This window comes from Spinacia oleracea, chromosome 2, assembly GCF_020520425.1.
Source record: "Spinacia oleracea cultivar Varoflay chromosome 2, BTI_SOV_V1, whole genome shotgun sequence".
Taxonomy (NCBI): domain Eukaryota; kingdom Viridiplantae; phylum Streptophyta; class Magnoliopsida; order Caryophyllales; family Amaranthaceae; genus Spinacia; species Spinacia oleracea.
Genome location: NC_079488.1, coordinates 110,312,096 through 110,331,870, shown reverse-complemented (window position 1 = coordinate 110,331,870; position 19,775 = coordinate 110,312,096). Strand labels below are relative to the sequence as shown.

Below are 19,775 nucleotides of genomic sequence, written 5' to 3'. Positions count from 1 at the left end.
CATAGACACGTAAGCATTACATGGTGGCTCGTGAACTTGGGCCGTGTCGGGACCACCGTCTTGAAATTCTCGGCCCAGACACGGCACGACAAGCAGCTTGCGGCATAAGTTCGGGAAAATCAATATTTAATTTTGATTGTCGGATATGTTATTGCCGCCTTTTGTTCGGATTGTTGTTTGATAAATCCGAATTGAAATATGATCATTTGGATCAATATTTCGAGTTATGAATACACAGTTGAAGCAATGCCTTGACCTAACGGAAAGGATTGCACCTTCCAACAAAAAGGTTAGGGGTTCAATCCCCACCACGGACATTTTGAGGGAGGGTACCTCTTACCATTCCCCCACTCTCAAAGTGTCTAGCCCGCTAACATGGGTCGGATTGACCCGTTTGGAGTCCGACCCGAAAAAAATCAAGGTTTATAGTGATTTCAAGTGAAGCTTTTGAAATCTCAGGCCCCGAATTGTGTTGCAAACTTACTGTTATTATGTTGAAAAACTAAGTTACTCCATTTAGGAGATGAAAGATGGAACTTAGACAAACATGATCAAGAAAGTAGGATCTTAAGACTGAGAGACATTAATGCGGCAAACAAGGGAACCACTAACTCCAAATCCTAATCCGGTTTTCGATCTGGTTCAATAGGAAATTTGGTTTAAATCAAAAAATTTCTGTAAATTAACAAACATACACAAACACAGAGGAAAGAAACATGAATTCAGTATACCATCACTGAACTATAAACACCAATTCCAGATTTCCGACTAAAATCCAAGCAGCTCACCAGTAATAAGCTCATATAATAAGGTAAAGATGATGTCCTGTCAAGGTTTATCTTTAACCATTACAATGGTAAAGATATTCTGATATATTAACAAGGAAGGAACTCCATTCCAACAGATTAAACAGCTTGTTTAATGGCAATCTAGTTATGAAACTAGTTAAACTCGCCCTTTAAAAGAGACGATTTGAGAAAAACAGGGTGTATCATGTATGAATGATTATCAGCTACATCTCTACAATCCCTCTACTCAGTATTAAAACTGAGCTTTCTGAAAAAAAAGAAGGGTAAAGGGAAAGGCACTTTAATTACAAAATTGGCTAAACCTCACCTGCTGAACACAAATCGAGCTAATGGCGAGAAATAAGAAAATTAAATATTTTTTTAAAAAAAAAAATTAAAAAAATCAACTTTGTTACACAGACACGCTCACGGTGTTGACTTGTTGATGATGTATATAAATCACGTTAGAGGCTCAAACCGGAACTCATTGTAACTGGACTTATTATGAGCAGCAGCGTTCTGGAGTTGGCCTGCAGTATGTTTGTTGTGCTGCTTTTGTCTATCATCGCCTTGATTAGAAGACGGCTTCTCAAAACGCAAAGGTAACTCTCCCATCATCAGGTTTTCGGCCCTCTTTTTAACCTTTTTCTTTACTCCCATATCAACCGGCCTCCCGTCTATCACTGTTACTTTCACTTTCTCTTGCTTCAAACGTTCAAAGTTAGGCATGTTTGTTGAGGGGATTGACATTGAAGTTGTACTAATTGGAGCAGAAGTTGCAGGTGCTGTACTTGTCATTGTGGAAATTCTGTTTTGTTGAGTTACAACGGCTATAGTGGGATCAGAAACCACCCTCCCGTCCACATACTGCTGGGATTGAACAGCTGAACTTGACTCAACACGAACAGTTTCTTCAGTATTTGTAGCTGCCACTTTCTTCCTCCTCGCTTTCTCGTGTTCCTGCAGAGTAGAAGGAAAGGGTATTTTAGTACTTTGGCGTTTAAGGTCATTGTAACATAAGGATATGTTTTTAACTGCTCACGCCTGAAATAAGCTACAAATGCAGCAAATCATCCAATATTCCAATCAAAAACCCAATAAATGGAAGTAACCACAAAAGATGATCATTTTGTGGGTGCAATAAAGTGGAATCAAAAGGACACAAGAAGCCCTTAAAATGTTCTCATTTTATCTAAGGTATGAATACTAAGCTTAAGGAGAAACAAACACCAGTGAAATATGAGCTATTCACCAACATATATTGCAGAAACTGAAGTAAAATCAAAAACAATAAAACGGTTATGACTGCATTTGTGAGGGTAAGTAAATTAATGTAACAAGGAGCAAAATAAAGCAGTGAGAGGATGAGGAATACCTCAAGTAATCAATATAGAATACAACCATATTTGTTTTCGGAACAAAGCTAGAAGAGACTTTGTGGCAAAGAGCTAGTATGAGAATGGAACATAATCAATAAATGCAGTTTTCAAACAAAACACCAACATAAGTTTCTAAAGATTTGAGATAAAGGTATTCGACTATCTTATTATGTAAATACCCCAAAATTACAAGTATATCATGAACCAAGTACAACTAGCACATACTACGTATGAAGTATGTTTTTCTCTTAGGAAAAACATATTGCTTCATAGAAAATACGTAAGATCCATCACAATCTAAAACAGATGAACATTTCAGTTAGCATTTTGAACAACATAATTATGTACAAATGGTAAGAGGATGTGAACCCAGCTGAGATAGTAAACATCTTTAAATGGAAACAGATTAGCTTAATGCGTAGCAGTCACAAGCCCAACAAATGCCTATCATGAGGAAGGTAGCACATTAACTTCAATACTCAGTTTAGAACATAAAACCAAGTTGGAATTTTAGAATTTGCATTTACAGAAAAAGAATCTCTATTATACATTTATACCCACAGCTCAGCGATGCATATATACTCAGAGATTATCCCACCTTATTCATCTCATTCAGTTTCCTCTTCCGTTCTTTTGCACGACATATAGCACGTTTAATCCCATGATTGTCCATGACTCCTTTAGGCCATAGCTCAGCAAGCTGAAAGAAAGAAATGGGTGTTATTAAATCTAAATGAAAATAAAAAAACACAATGCAAGTAATGCCACTAAAAAAAATAGCAGAATAGAGCAAGTCATATGAAGTAACAAAAGCCATGACTATAATGTCTTTCAAGGGAAAACTGATAGATGCCACAATTGGCTAGCAAATGAAAAGATACATTCTGAAAGCCAGGAGAAGCCAAACCATTGTATTAAAGAAATTCACAAGGTAAGAACATATCATTGAAGAAATAACAACTTGTAAACGACACAATCAGGCATCAGCAAGTCAGCAGAAGCCCAAAAAAGGAAAACATCTCGAGGTAAGCACGCTGCAAAGGAGAGTAACAATATACCTCAGCGTATAATTTTCTTACTTGAGGAGTAGCATCTTCATCAAGTCCCTGATAAATTAAGAATTGTCCTAGATTAGGAACTACAAAAGAAAACAATTGTTTCTAAAATTTTACTTCCTCCGTTCTTTATTTATCGCTACATACCCATTGTGCACACGTATAAAGAAAGGTCAAAATAAGCAAATGTAAAACCATGGGCAAGAGAATATGCAAGTAAATCACATGGGAGGAACAAATTCAGTGAGGGCAAAGATGTCAATTCAAAGCCCAAACATACCAAACATAGGTATGTAGCAATTAATAGTGAACTTCCATAAAAGGTAGATGTAGCGATTAAAAGAGAACGGAGGAAGCATTTGTTTCTGGTATTATTCTCTTCAATAGTTCAATGAAGAATCAAGATTTTAAAAATAAGTGCATTGCTGGTCATACATCAACGAAAATATCATAGAGATCACAGATCTTATCCTCTAATGTCGTATCCATAATAAGCTGCCCTTTCACTTCCTTCTCTGAATGACCACCTTCTTGAAAATCACCAGATCCTCCACCTTGTTGCTCAGCAGCCTGCAAAGAGGTGCAACATTGGTAAATACAGAGTATGATCTCTCTTTTTCAAGCTGATGTGGTAGCTAGGATTTCTCTATAGAGAATAAATAACTGTATCATGCATGCAGGTCGACCATTATTAGAGATGGCCTGTGTTTGTTTACAAATATACAGATATAAGCACACATCAAATCAAAATACTCATGCAACAAATTTATTATCAGATGAGTCAGATGACTCAGATCCATTCAGTTCTAGTAACTTCTGTACTTTCTATTTTGGTCTGTTTCAATTTGACTGTCCTTAAAGTCATTACCACTCTGCAAAATGCACAATTCTTTACAAATCTGTTACTATTATTTCTTTTAAACTGTTCTGGATATTATTTTTAAAACTAAGACAAACTTAATGAAGTACAACGAGTAACCATATCCTTTCAAAGAATAAGATCAAGAACATTGTAAGTATTTCAAGAACTATAAAAGTGCATGCATATGCGTACCTTAGACATCATAGACGGAATACGCATTTTAATCATTTCAATAACCTCCTTCTTCGTTTGTTGAAACTTGTCATCTTTTTCTTCTTTCACGGACAAGCTCATGGTCATCATTAATTTTAGGTGCCTCTGTTATAAAACATAGAAGACATGATCCAAAATGAAATAAAACCTCTGCACATTGAACTCAAACTCATTCAACTAGAACCACATGGGCAGATATATCCATCAGCAGCAAGAAGGCCAAGAACTAAGAAGTAACCAATAGGCTTTCTATATCTTGTTCAAGTATACTGATCATAATTTTAAAAATAACAGGCTTTTAAGAGAAATTTCTTTATCAACAAACAGTTACCTTTAAAGTTCTGAGTTGAATACAATGCCCCAGAATACCCATAAGACGGTTCAGGAGTTCCTTTGTCACGTTACCATTGTTTGCATGCTGCAAACCCATGAGCAAAGGACTTTAGTTTTACAATCCCCAGGCTAACACTTAAAAATGCCACCTCCATAAAAATAAAAACGCAGATACAAAAAAACAAGTTCCAACTCTGATTATTTTCATATACCGCTAGTCTAGAAACTTTAGCAAGCCTCTGTTTTATTTCTCGAGGCAATCTTCTTTTAATGCACTGCCCAGACGAGTCAGCATCTTGAGCATCTGGAGCTGGTGGTCTATCTGCAAGGTTTAAGAAACGAAATTGAAGTCAATGGAGGGAGCAGATACATCAATTGCTATCAGAGATCAGTAGATCAGTATCTATGAACCAATGCCATGAAAGAATGCTACTCACATTCTGCAACCGTTTTCTCCAGATCTCTAATGGCCTTCTCCAACAAATTAGCTTTGGGTTTACCACTGGAACCTTCCTTTTTATGAAGAACAGAATTTTTCTGCAAACGGAAAATCAAGTCAGTAATACTGCTTGGTTCTTAACAAAACATAGCATACCCTGCAGTTCTGTGTGATGCATAAATCACCTAAAGAGAAAAGGGGAGAAAGCCTTCAATATATGTATTTAGCAGGGAGGGGTGCTTTAAACCAAGAAGCAAGAATTGAATGGAACGACAAAAGGGACCTCCTAGATTCCCCTAACCTAATCATCAGAAAGAGTAATTCAATGAACTTTACATAAATCCAAAAGGCAAAAAGGAACCCCTTAAACAGAGCCATTACTACATCTTTCACATCCAAGGGAATGACACAGATATTACTATCATCTTTCACATTAAGGGGAGATCAACCAGAAAATCCAGAAACCAGGTTCATGAACTGAACTCAACAGACAAGGACACCTAAAATAAACAAACTTCAAAAAGAAGATTGCAAGTAAAAAGAAAATTAAAAAAAAAAAAAAAATCCTAGCTTTCCATTATTTGGTTGAATGAAGAAAACTATTGAAATTGCAAGTAAAACCAGAAGAGTATATTAACTGTTATCAACAGTTTTTCCATCGACTTTGAAAGGATAACTGTGAAAAACCAAATGGCTTGTATAAGAGTTCCACATATTTTTACAAATTACTTTTCTATTGTTTTCTATCCCAATATAAAAGCATGGTAAACTGAGGGAACCATATATTTCTACACTTTTACTTTGTTTTCTCATTAATGTTCGGTTCCCAAACGCACTGTAATTATATCTTCAAAAAACTACAAGGCAGGGAAAGTCACGCCTCTTTTCAGAGGTAAGGGAAATCATCCAGAAAGCAGACAAGAAGATAAATGATATACCCATATGGCAAGGCAGGGATTAACTTAAGGGAAAAAATTAATAAAGGACCATAAATATTAATAAAAAAATATACAGTCAGAGGAGGACTGGTAAAAAAATATCCCCCTGATCCCATCGTGTCATCCCAAATAAAAAGGAGAACTGGAGAACAGAACAGTGATGTCTCCCTCCATACAATAGTTGTCAATTATTCCTTCTTTTGATGTCCTAAAATAATAGTCATTTTACTAATACTAATAAGCAAGAACATTTCATATGCACTAAACTGAACCAAAAAGCAATATAAATAAAAGCCAAAAAGAAAAAAATGCTGAAAACATCATATTGAATATTGTACCTTATTTTTATTTTATTTTTAAATCATAGGAACAACATCTAATCCCAGGACAAAGGGAGTAAATAAGACCAAGAGTTCTTATAAAATATGTTGTGAAGACATAATTACAATGCCCGAAGTCCGTTTCCTCAACAACAAATACAGTGATACATATTGTTGTTGTGTTCATCGAGAGCCTTATACATGGTAATATGGGTAATTGGGCATGCCTCTTTAAGTTTTGATTTTTATTTGTCTCCTTAAGGAAAGATAACTCCCTGCTACCAGCCTACCATAGGCTAAAATCTGCAGAGCAGATGTCATGGTGACAGGTGACAAACTTTCAAGCTTACAAAATAAGAAAATAAGTAAGGCAACAGAAAATTAAGTAGCATCTTAAATAACAAGTGTAGTGCCCGTCAAAGAAAAGGCAATCTACTTACCATAGGCTGTAAAGTGTGCTTACTGACAGGAAGATTAAGGTCTATCCTTTCACGTATGCCACCCTTATCCTTCAGCTGTGCCACTTCAGACTCCTCCATATGGTTTGGTTTTAGGGATTGACTTTTATGCATATACTCAGTTTTATCACCATTTTCACTTGCCGCTTTCAGCTTGGTACTGGGATTTTTTGCAAGTACACCAGTCTTTTGCTTGTCATTGTTCTCTCCTAATGCTGAGGATGTATCACCATGTGATGTCCTCAAAGACGGAGAAGGATCCGAAGAAGGTTTACTGTCACCAATGTTTTTCTGTTTGTTTTGAAAATTCACATCTTCAGAGCTCTTCAAAGAAGCACCTTGAGATGTAGGCAAAACAACCTTGTCAGCTGATGATGCAAACTTCCCAGCACTCTTTTTGCCTATTTTCATGTGCTTGTTAGGAAGCTGACCATCACCATTTTCACCTGGATCCTTAGCTGTTTCCTTCCTTCTCCTCTTCTTTGGCTGCTGATTAGCTGACTCCAACGGCTCATTTCTAGGTCAAAGGAAGAAATATATAACAAGATAAGATAGTAGGTCAAATTTTAACTTTAAGACAATGCAATTTCAGGATACTCAAATTTGAAACAAAATGGAATTTCAAATTTCAAATGAGGGGAAAGCAACTATTTTTCTTTTCCAGAAGATAGCAGAGAAAAATATATATTAAAAAAAAACAAGGTTTATGGAATAGACAGAGAGAGGAGGAGAATGGCTAAGAGAAACATTAAACACAGGCATAACAAACAGCTTTCACTGGAGAAGTATAATAGGGGAGTTCCAAGCCAAACAAATTCACATCACTTTAGACAATTAAGTATAATAATAGAGAAGTTGATCTACTCTAAGCAAAAGGAGACGCAGAGTCAGCATATAGACAATAAAATGTCTAGTAAAAGAAAAAACAAGTACTTACACTTTCTCCAGCGTACCCCGGTTAACAAAGTAACCATCATGCTTAGTCTTTGACTTGTCAACTTCGAAATACTCATCCTGAACAACAATATTGACAAGCATATTCAATTCATATACAGCTATAACCACTACCGACGATACTGACAGTGATCATTAAAATTTTGTTCTCAAATGCAGTAATAACTGAGACCATTAACTTCATTCAAAGGGGTGGCGGAAGGAAGGGAATAAAAGGACAAATGTCTCTACAAAATTCAGTAGAGAACTACAGATACAAGTACCAACCAGTTCAGCATCATCAATAAACGAGTCTTCAGTATCATATTGATCATCATCTGGTATGTCATCAAGATTTTCATCATCGTCGCTGTCTTTTCCCTGAGAAGGTAAGTTCAAACGTAAAGAAAAGAACAACCTTTGAGAACAAGGATCAACTTGCCTTTCCTCAATTTTTTAGGAAGATGAGGCAATTTCCAATCAAAACTTAACATGAAAGCCAATAACTCCAGTAATAAATCTTAACTTCTCACCGTATAAAGGCGTTCAATCTTTTCAATAACGGCACTGAAACGATTAGGAGCAGGTGCATCGTTCAGTTCATTTGCAGCAGGTTGTCCCTGCAAATGTGGGGAAGTAAATAGCATCTTAACATAGGTTTCTTCTTAGACCTCTCTCAAAATAAATTTAAATTTCAAACACAGAAGATCAGCACTTGTACTCCCAGAATCTAATTACTCTTGGTCAAACAAAACTGGAACTAAGACGAATTAGCAGGCTGACATTAATTCCTTTCAGAGTATAAATAATGGTAATTTAGCAAAAGTTACAGTGCAATGCTTCAACATGAAGGGTACAACATTCACACAGCAAGATGCGGTTCCCAGTTTCATCAAAGATCAAATAGCATATTTCTTCTATGCTAAAACAAAAGGGGGGAAATTTGCAAGAAACATGAGTAAATGAACTGAAACAAGTCTGAACAAAAGTTGTTGTGATTATATACTTACATCCCAAAGACCCTTCAATCTATCAAGTAGCAGCACACTTAAAATTCAATAGCTGAAAGTTTCACTTGAACTCGCTATTCAATATATTGAAGATCAACAATTAACAATGTACTATCTAATTAACACACCTCCAATCACAGATCACAACTAGATATACTTTCCCTGTAATTCCAATTGATTTCACATAACTAATACAGCACAAACAGCCAAAACCGGCTAGTACAAACCACTCGGAAGAAAATTGAACATAAAAACGATGTCTTTACTCAAATGGTAATTCTAAATTTGATCACAATCCAGTACCACTGTATCTTTAATCCTTTACTATTCGTGAAATCTGAATTCAATTGCTAATTGCCATTCGCCTTTAATAACAACCTTTGGAAATTACCATCATTAAAACACATAAACTAGCAATTGAACTCACACAAATGAGTTCAATAAAGCAGCATTACACCGAATTCTAATTTATGATCCAAATAGGAAAAACAAGTTCAACATTTGCAAATCAAACAACTAATAATGATGCTAATTATACCGGAGCGAGGCGGGACTCAAGGGCGGTAAGGGAGTTAGGAGGAGGCTGAGGAGCAGCAACAGCAGCGGTGGCAGCAACGGCGGTGGAAGCCGCAGCAGCAGTGGCAGTGGCAGCGGTAGCGGTAGCAGCACCACCTTCAGCCTTAGCAGCGTCTTTCATAAGCTTCTTCCATGAAACAATAGTAGTCTCACCCGGCCTCAGCTCCACTGTAAACCTCGTACGGTCACCAACTTTCACAAACGACGACGCCGCTCTCGACGCCGTAGACGACGATTCTCCGGCAACACTTCCTTCCACCATTTACAATAATACCACAAAACCCTAGAATTCGCCGGTAAATTAGTCAACCACCGGTAACAGAATACTTTTTTCCCGAAGAAGATCCAAAAGCTTGAAGAAAGTAGGAAAAGGGAAAGAGGAGAGAGAAAATGAAGAAGGATTAACAATGGCGGGATATACGAAACGTTTCGAGGAAGGTAAAAGGGAGTTTCTTTATTAATTTTTTAACCGGGAGAAACGTTGTCTTCTTCATCCTCAATCGTTCGATGGCTGCGCTTTACCATACTGTGCTTTTTTTCCTCTTCTGATGTCTAATCTTCTGAATCTAATTTTTTGTGAATGGGTTTTTTTTTTTTTTGGTGTAAATATTTTTATAAATTTCCCAAAAAAAATAGATTGAAATTCCAAAATTGTAGCAAAATAATGTTTTTAGTGAAGAAAATTGGTATGAGATTTGGATAAATTGGGGTTTTTTTGGGTGATATTTGGGGGAAAATTGGGTTGATTTGAGAGGTGGGTTTGGTTATGGGTTTTGGTTAATCTAGATTAGTGGCAAAAATGGGAAGATGGGTTTGTTTTTAGGGTAAAAGTTTAGGTCATAAAGATTGGGGATGTAAACAGAGGAGTGAAGGAGAATTTGTGGCAATGTACATGAATAGAATAGAGTATCTTTACCACTTGATCTAGTTTTTGGACCATTTTATTGGTACATTACTAAGTACCTATGGCTAATGCATATAGATTATCTAGGAGTCACTTTCGAGTGTGTTAGCTTTTTTTTGTCAATTACGGAGTAAAAGTTAGTTATCACCCCGTACTCTATTTGTTTCTTTTTATCTCCTTTATTCCACATCCGGAAATTTCATAATGTTTTTTTCTCATTATCCGCAAGGTGAGTATCTTTAAATTTTATTTAATTGATATTCATTCTAGACAAAATTGGGCCGTTTAGTTATTACTAACAAGGTTATCAAAACGCGTTCTACTTTAAATTGGGATGGTCAGCCAGAATCGAATCGTAAATCAAATTGTAAAATCATAAGATTATACAATTAAATTAAAGGATTATATACTCACGTATACTAACCTTTTTGCTATATATATATATATATATATATATATATATATATATATATATATATATATATATATGTTTGTGGAGTATCAAATTATCGTGTTGTATTAGATCTTTCCATTGCATAATATCATAACATCGTAGATTAGAATCGATCGCGTGTTTTGGATCTTAGAACCGTAAAGATTTTAAGATTCAAATCGCGATTTAACAACCGTGATTACTAGCACTACATGTAAATGGTTGTTGATGTTATTATTATTATTATTATTATTATTATTATTATTATTATTATTATTATATAACTACTACTCCCTCCGTTTTTCTATTGTCCCATCTATTTTTTTTAACTCTGACGAGAATAAATTTAATACTTTTTCGATCAATATATAATTTAAAACATATTCATGCGCGATCTTATTTTATTTGTCTCGATGTATAGTTTCGCAGTATAACATTTCTTTATCATAAGTACTTGAAAATATTTTACGTTTAAATGTTGTATTGAAAACTGCGCAAAAAGTAAAATATAACCAATCAAAAAATAGAGGGAGTATTCCTATTATTTGTAATGGCGAATGTGGCGAAATAGCCTCATAACTTTGTTTGATTGTAAGCTATGCCCCTTAACTATATAAGGTATTGTAGCGATTAGACCCCGTTAGTTTTATCGGTTATGAAAAGTATAAAATGGTTTAGACAAACAAATAGGGGCACAAAATAACAAAAGTTTGGTCGTAGTATATATTGAGAATTTGTACGCTTTTGGATTGTGTTTGGATTGGATCTATGAATAAATTTTGGGTCTGTGTCTATCAGTTGAGTTAGGTCATATTCAGTTTTATTCCAATAGGCTTATGATAAAACAATCATCAGTAGAAACAATGATAAATCAGGTCAGCTCGAGTTGAAACGAGTAAAAAGTGAATCGAGAAAAAATCACGTCAAGTTTCGACTTTTCAATAGAGTCTAAGTCTCGGGTTGAGTCATTAGGTCAAGTATTTGGATGTGGGTCAATTTTGCTATTTAGTCACGTCTACTCAATCTCATTAAAATAAACCCTCCCTCAATCTTTCAACATCGATGAATCATGAATGAACATGTTAGGAATTTTAAAAGTCTTTAAATTATATATAAAATTCACAAAGAATAATGCAAATAAAATATATCTAATAAATAGAAAAAGGAACTTTTAGATATCATTTTTTAAAAGTATTAGTAGATAAGGAAAATTTTCCCAATACAACCCAATTAATTTGTCTCTTTGTCAATTAAAACCTCAAACTTTCAAATTTGTAAATTACAACTTTAAACTTCATACCTCACTTTAAATTACGACCTCAAGTCATTTTTCTGCAAAAATTATCGGAATGTAATGTCATTAATATAATAATAATAATAATAATAATAATAATAATAATAATAATAATAATAATAATAATAATAATAATAAATCCCAAAAAACACTAAACATAAAATAAATAAGTCCAAAAAACAAAACAGAAAAATAAATCATAAATTATTCCTTCCTTTATTATTTTAGGAAATTTTGTAATTGTGTTTTATTAAAATTAATGGCATCATATTACGATTGATTTCGTCGGAAAATAACATGGGGTTAATTTGAAAGCTTGATTTGTAATTGGGTAAAAAGACAACTTTATTGTGTTGTATTTAACAAAATTTTCAATACTCCATATAAATAATCTATCTATTACTATATATTAAAAGAGACACCAGGAATAACACATGTCAATTTCTGATGCGATTTTTTCCCGCCAAAAACCACTTTCCCAAAAAGTGTATCTGTTTTATTTTATTTTTATTATCTACATTTTTTATAAACTATTTATGTATGGAAACAAAATTTAGTTTATAAATTATGGCAATAATAGATACGACGTAATAATAATTATTCTAAATTGGTAATATGTTAGTCAAAGCGCTATATTAATAATGGAAAATATATCACTCAATATTTTGGTCAAATTACTATATTAGCATTTTAAATATGCATATTAGATGAATAAATTTAAACGAGTATGTTAAAAATGTTAAAACTATACAGTAGTTTGGAAGATATTCAGTTAAATATTTTGTAAAAAAAAAAAAAAATCAAAATCCGTGCGTACACGGAATTTAATCTAGTTTAGCCTAAATGTTTCGTTTTATTTGCAATTTACTCATACATAACCATTTAATGCACTATGTATTAATCATATGTGGCTTTGATCATCCTTTTTTTTTAAAAAAAAGTGGCTTTGATCATTGAAATCATATCACTTCCGAAGAATTTTGGTGAACTTATTCGAACCGTCCAAAAAGGCATGATCAAGTACCATTTTCATCCGAATGTAGAGGTTATCAGTGTTGAAAGCCGATGTTAGATTGTATCTAACCCAACTTTTCCGGATACAACGTGTAAAGTTTCGACCCGATATGAGATAATTCGATAATAAATTCCGGATTTTCTCAAGCTTGTTTGACATTTCAGATCGAGTAGAGTTGTACCTTTTTTTTTTAAAAAAAAGAAGAAGAAAAGAACACAAAAATTATGGAGAGTCTTCTCTCAAGACTATGTCTTAACTTAACTAAGGAAATAAAATAAGAAAATGTGTCTATAAAATGATTTATATCTTGATGACTTGTAATGGGGTGATAATAGATGCAATGTAATCAGCAGCGCAATTAGCTTCTCGATATAAATGCCGCAAAATATGACTGTCAAAATTATAGAGCAGATTTTTTATGTCGTCCATAAACACCTGTATTTTCCATTGACATTGACCATCGTAGTCTATTCACCAAATTTATTTTGGAATTGGAGGTGGGGTAGTTCGAAACTAGGGTGTATTTTCATTGTATTATTTATTCTCATTTTTCCACAACGTAATCTAAATCATTGTAATTCATCCGAAATATTATTTCAGGTTGTACGCCTGGTTTTATTACCTAATCAAAAGGAAATAAAATTGTAAAATATTGACCATTATCCAAACCCAAATACCCAAATTGACCATTTAGTCCAATTCATGTAATCTTGACTTGCCACCAAAAGAGCTTTTTACACCATAATTTTGACTCCTCAGTCGTCACTCTTTCCACTATCCCCTCCTAAAACCTCCCATTTTTTCTCTCCTACCATGACCTCCACCTTCCTCCTTCTCCCCACTCAACTCCTCCCTCCAAAACCCCCATTCCTCCCATTCTGTACTCTCTCTCCTCCACCCACCACCACTACCACCCTCTCTCTCCTCCGCCCACCACCCCTCTTCACCTCCCTCAAATCAAGAGACTTCCGTGTCTTCTCCGACGACGGCGACGGCGATGGTGAATATGAAATGGACGACGAGGAGGCGGAGGAAGTCGACAACAAGAAAGATTTCGATGTTGAATATGAGCCACTTGGGGTTGTTTCTTCTGCTGGGATGAGTGCGGATGAGGTTATTCAGGTCATTCAGAGTAAGAATTTTGTGTCTACTCAAGGGTGGAACTCTGAGTTAGTGGTTGATTATCGGATTAATGAAGATGAGTTTCATAAGATTTGCTTGTTTGATTGTGATTTCTTTATTCGGAAACCTCCTGACCCTGATAATGATGTCTATGATTTCAGAGAGGTAAATTCTATTTAACATTGTAAGAATTTTGATAATTTGGCTTTATTTTTATTTTATTTTTGAATTATTGTGTTTGTTTTTTTATCATTACTTTGTTGAGAATGTTCTGGGTTTATGATAGAATTTGGTAATGGGTTTATCATTACTTTGTTGAGAGATTTCTAGGTTTATGATAGAATTTGGTAATGGGTTTATCATTACTTTGTTGAGAGATATCTGGTTTATGATTGAATTTGATGATGGATTTTATCATTACTTTGTTGAGAATTTGGGTGGGTTTATTTCTTAATTCTGCTGAAATTTGTTGAGATTTGGGGGTTTTTGATTGAATATGTTGCTGAAAAGCCTGAAATTCTGTTTTGATGTTTTCATTTGTGAAATTGTTTGATTTTGCTCCATGTTTTTTCATGTAGATGTATGTTACACCACCAGATACAGATGTTTATGCAATTCCCAAGGTTTTGGCTCCAATGCCTGATAAGGTTAGCTTGTTTCTTCTGGTTGCTTTAGTTTTCGTGGTTGCTTCATATATCGGTAAAAGTGCATGAGTTTTCAGTTTTTAAGACTGAAATTGCAGGCTTTGCAGCCATTTTAGCTTAACTAGAAACACATGGATATAGTAAGGGAATGGATGGGGGTCAGGTTGATGAAATTTACCATTACATTGTTATAGTGGCAGCTCCAGTCTTTCCTCAATGATTATAAAGAGACTGTTCTCGTTAGACATCGAAAAGGCTATTGATTGGCCTACTATGTCAAACTAAGTAAGAAATAAATGACAAGTCTAGTTTAATAGTTGAGTACTTGAGTGTTGAGTTAGTCCCTTACAATCTAAAGTTATGCAAATAACATTTTGTTTATTTGATGCAATTTTACTTACCAAATACACGAAGCAGCTCCTTAAACCACATTTCAAATGTATTTGGAGGGTTTGGTCATGTGCCCTTTTACAGGATTTCTTTTCTAGAGAAGAAAAAAAAAACAAGACTTGAATCCATAATCTTGATTTTCATCTTGAGCAGCTCAAAGGACCAAAGGATGCTATTTGGAGCTATTTGGTTTGTTCATGCAATAGTGATAGTTTCCTTGAGCATATATGATTACACGATAAAGCTTGTATTCCCATCGTCATAAAGACTCAACTCTCAATTGCTCCAAATTCTTTTAGGTGTTGCTTTGTAAGTTCGATGCTTTGAAACCTGTGCAAATTAATTTACCACTTTACTAACCTAAGCTTACCTGGTCTAATAGATCAGTGCTTAAATACATACCATGCGTACTGCTTTCTTGTCTCTTTCTGTCTTCATCTTTGTTTAAAATGAACAGCAACTAAGAAGAAACAGATCAATCATTTTTGTGTTATACTGTTATGATACTCAGGGTAGTTATTGTTCGTGATCTTCCTTTTGTATGTATGTACGGGTGTTAAATATAATGTTTTTAATTCGTATTTTATGAGTTAGTGCAGTACATTCGATGTGCAAAGACTGATTATGGATGGTACAATGTGACTGAACCACCTATTGATGCCCCTCGAGACCCAATGTATAAATCAGAACGAGAAGTTTCCAAGGTAAAAGGAGATTTTTAAAACTAATTTCCCACCTTTTATCGCCATATCATCAGCCAATTTCAATCATTTTCAATGCATGTGTTGGAGAATCGGTAACTAATACTGCTTTCTTTCAAAACTGCAATCAGCCTATCTAGTACTGGTTGACGAGATTCGTCTTATAACCATTTTTCTTGCCTTTCTTGATTTTCCAGGTTTTCCTGACAAAGCATTACAGAAATCGAAGATTGAACGACCCAGAATTTGTTTTAGATTTTGAGGAGATATATGTTATTGATTCAAGAACAAAGTCTGTTACTCGCGCAAGAGTTCTGGTAAAGTTTATTCTTCATTCCTCAATGTAGTTCTTCACACTTATGGCTACAAGTTTTTCAAAGTACGTGGGAATTGAATAGACGTCTGTGTACTTGGCTTACAAAGCATAGGGAACACCCTCCCCCCAAAAGAACCCATCTATCCACCCCTCCTCTATCACTAGGATCTTTGTTTGATTTATATAATTGAACGAGTTCCTCATGTCTCCTTGTTTCCTTACACGACCATCATTTTGTGGATTTTTGGCTCCAACAAAATTAACTGAAAAGTCCCATATATGGCTAGTTGTGCTGGTAGCAGTTCAGCACCGTGTTTCATCTTTCAGCTATTTCTATGCCCAAATGTAAGATTGGACTAACTTGAAAAGAGCAGAGACTTTGTAATTGGGAAAACAACAAGGAACTAGCATATTTTTTAAAGTATGGTCTATGGTATTTAGAACTAATTAATCATATTGCGTTATCTTTTCACATTTTTTTTTTTGGCAATTTTTTGTTTTGTTTTATTACTAACCAAAGATAAAGATTATAAAACTCCATTTCACCAAAATCAAAGGGAAAAGATTATTGACAGATTGTTTTTCACATTATTTTTAATCAAGTCAATAGTTGAATGGCATTATGACGCAAAACTCTAGGGTCCTGTGACAAATTTTCTCTTTGTATCTTCATCATAATACCATCCACAGCATTGCATTCTAGTTCCTTAAAATTTTCACTGAGATACCAATGTCATTATCATGTTTCAGAAGTAATAAACTCCCATTAGTTCATAATGAATATTCATTCATCTATTTTTTCCTTCATGCTTAATCTCTCTCCACTTGAACTTAACCTTGGCATTTAGTGAGGTCGTGATGCTCTAATTGCACGTGCCATTCTGCTTGTTTATGCTCTGAAAAATCTGTCAGATTTAAGACAGTTTAGAAATTTACTTCAGTTACGAAGAATGTGTCAAGTTCGCTGACTTCTTTGGGTTCTTTCCACTGATTAGGTCACAGTGCCAGAAGGAAGAAACAGGGACAGAAAGGGTGACTTGCTTGTCATTCGTGATAATGGCAATTCCTTCAAGATAACTCATGCAGTAAGTATCTATATTCTGACTAGTGTTTCTTTTTCCGAATCACAATCATGACATTAAACTTGTACACCCTTATTTGTTAAGTTGCTAAATTAATTAAACTGATGCATGATGCAGAGTAAAAGAGATGATCCAACCACTGTAATAGAACGCGAAGAGTGGACAAGAACTAGGCAAGATATGGAGAGACATTTGAGGAAGCTCCGTGATTTCAGCATATCGAATTGGATTTAGAAGGAATGATATGTAACTCTCCTTTGTAATCACTAATGTAATGTACATTGCTTGTTATTTATAATAGAAATTTAATTTAACAGTCAAGTTGTCATGTTATAGTTCCAAATTGGAATTACAGTCAATCCGGGAAAACGAATGTGTTCATGGAGTAAATTCACGTGTTAGTCAGGATTAATCGAAAAAAGGGCATATACAATAGCAATATATTGTATAACATGTTAAATTACTTGTGAAGTTGTGAAGATGTTAGTAAATTTACAGAGTTGACACTTCCACAACCTAACCCCATATATGATATATCCTTGCGATTTCTATTCAAAGTTAGGGCAACTTTTAGGCGGGTGTGGATGGTTTTGTGCTAATTATTTGCAAGACATTAGAATAGTACTCTCTTCGTATTGTAAGGTCATGTTCTTCTATACTGAACGAATCTGAATTGAACCGAACTTAATTGAAATATGTCCATAAGATCAAGGCCTAACTCCATAAGAAGTCACCCCTTAGAATAAAAAAAGCTCTCCCCTTGTCTCACAAAGGCCAACAACAAAATTTTTTGTGAAACAATGGTATGTTTTTGCTCCAAAATTAAAATCTCTATTTAGATATTTTAAAAAATTATTTTTGGAAAATTATACAGAGTATGAATATATGTGATCTTTAGGTCGAACTAGGCTTAGGCCCAACACGTACACCACGGGCTTCTCGGCGGCAACTGCTCAAACCACCGCGCCCTGTGGCCTGTGCAGTGGCTCCCTTGTTGAGCTTAATTACCTCCTTTAATATTAAAAGAAACACTTGCTTTATATTAGAGTTTATATACTTCAATAGAAATACAAAGCGGTGGCTAATACTAGCCAATGACCTCTATTTGAAATTATTCAAAGGCCCTGTTCGGCAAAAGTAGCGGTAGCGGGTAGCGGGTAGCGGTTCAGTAGCGGGTAACGGTTGGAGTAGTGGGTAGCGGTCAATAGTAGCGGGTAACGGTTAGCTGTCAAAGATAGCGGGTAACTGATATGAGTGTTCGGTAAAAGTAGCGGTTGATATTATAAAATAAAATAAAAGGTGAAATATTATTTAAAAATTTATTATAAATTTGTCAAACGCTACCCGCTACCTTAAACGCTACTAATTTTAACGTTTAATAAAAGTTACTCAACCGCTACCTCTACCGCTAACCGCTACCTAAATCGCTACCTCGCCAAACACTTACAAATTTTACAAGTAGCGTCTTGACTCGGTCAAAACGCTACCCGCTACCTCAAAAGCTACCGCCGAACACGCCCAAAGTACAAAATTAAAATGAACTATGACCAAAACAAAAACAAGAAAAAAAATTAGGATGACCTCGATAAAGATCTTGTTGATTACTCAGACCTTGTCCTTGGCAATTCTGAAAAGTTGGAATTGAATGTGAGTACTCTGAACAGAAAACTTCCAAAGATTTTCATCTGCTCACATAATCCGAGTTCGATATGATCGTCACTGACGTAAACCCTACCTTTGAGTTCATAAGTATTTGATATTTTCCCAGATTGCAACACAACAGGAAGCATCAAACTCCGACAAATCCAAGTGTTGAAAACAAATTTCTTGACCCAAGAACCTTTCACACAGTAATCTTTCATGACCCAAAGTTCACATCGATTATTATAATTGTCAATCCTAGATTGTAATTGTAATTGCGCCAGTTCATCAGGAACAACAACATGCCTCCATTTATCAGTGCCGACAGTTTGTACTTCTGCCATACAAACTCCCTTCTTTCCTGATAGGATTCTAAGTATTTTGAACTGATTCGACACAGGACAAAACCCCAACCGAGATCCATGTGTCAAGGATAAAAAACGTACGGGTCGGGTCTTTATAGAAATAACCGAAAAGCAATAGGGTCGAATAACAACCACGAGATCGACGTAATTCAGCAAACTGTGGATCTTTGATGATAGAATTCCAGTTTTTGCAAACAAGCTTACAAATCATAAAGCATGTTTTAGTAGGGAGTCTTGACAAAATATCCCATAGAATTGGAGATGGGATTTCTTCCATACCACAACGATTCACCTCAACTGTAAATTAAAGTCCACTCAAGTTTATTATTCGGTGTGATCAATACTAACCATCAAATTATGATTTACAAAACATGCAACCCGATAATATATGATTCAACGAAAATCGAAAACATAAGGGGTTTACTACTCAGTTCGGCAAAATTAGCGATAGCGGGTAGCGGTTGAGTAGCGGATAGCAGTTTGAGTAGCGGGTAACGGTGAATGGTAACGGGTAACGGTTAGCTGTCAAAGTAGCGGTTAACGATTAGCTGTTAAAGTAGCGGC

General features: G+C 35.0%; 2 protein-coding genes across 2 annotated transcripts; one reads left to right on the top strand and one right to left on the bottom strand.

Annotated features, from left to right (window-relative positions):
* Positions 1 to 895: 895 nt before the first annotated feature.
* On the bottom strand, positions 896 to 10,183 carry LOC110781999 (ubinuclein-1). Its single transcript, XM_021986042.2, has 13 exons — positions 9,267 to 10,183; positions 8,252 to 8,338; positions 8,007 to 8,099; positions 7,723 to 7,799; positions 6,768 to 7,302; positions 5,068 to 5,167; positions 4,843 to 4,952; positions 4,629 to 4,715; positions 4,277 to 4,402; positions 3,658 to 3,792; positions 3,226 to 3,273; positions 2,766 to 2,867; positions 896 to 1,748 (listed from the first exon to the last, which is right to left on the bottom strand). Exons 1-13 carry the CDS (start codon positions 9,564 to 9,566, stop codon positions 1,248 to 1,250), a joined length of 2,301 nt encoding a protein of 766 aa, XP_021841734.1. The 5' UTR covers positions 9,567 to 10,183; the 3' UTR covers positions 896 to 1,247.
* A 3,508-nt stretch (positions 10,184 to 13,691) lies between these two features.
* On the top strand, positions 13,692 to 17,574 carry LOC110782000 (PLASTID TRANSCRIPTIONALLY ACTIVE protein 6, chloroplastic). The gene is made up of 6 exons (XM_021986043.2): positions 13,692 to 14,237; positions 14,651 to 14,719; positions 15,706 to 15,810; positions 16,005 to 16,124; positions 17,119 to 17,208; positions 17,323 to 17,574. The coding sequence occupies exons 1-6, from the start codon at positions 13,764 to 13,766 to the stop codon at positions 17,437 to 17,439; spliced, it is 975 nt and encodes a 324-aa protein (XP_021841735.1). The 5' UTR covers positions 13,692 to 13,763; the 3' UTR covers positions 17,440 to 17,574.
* Positions 17,575 to 19,775: the final 2,201 nt, after the last annotated feature.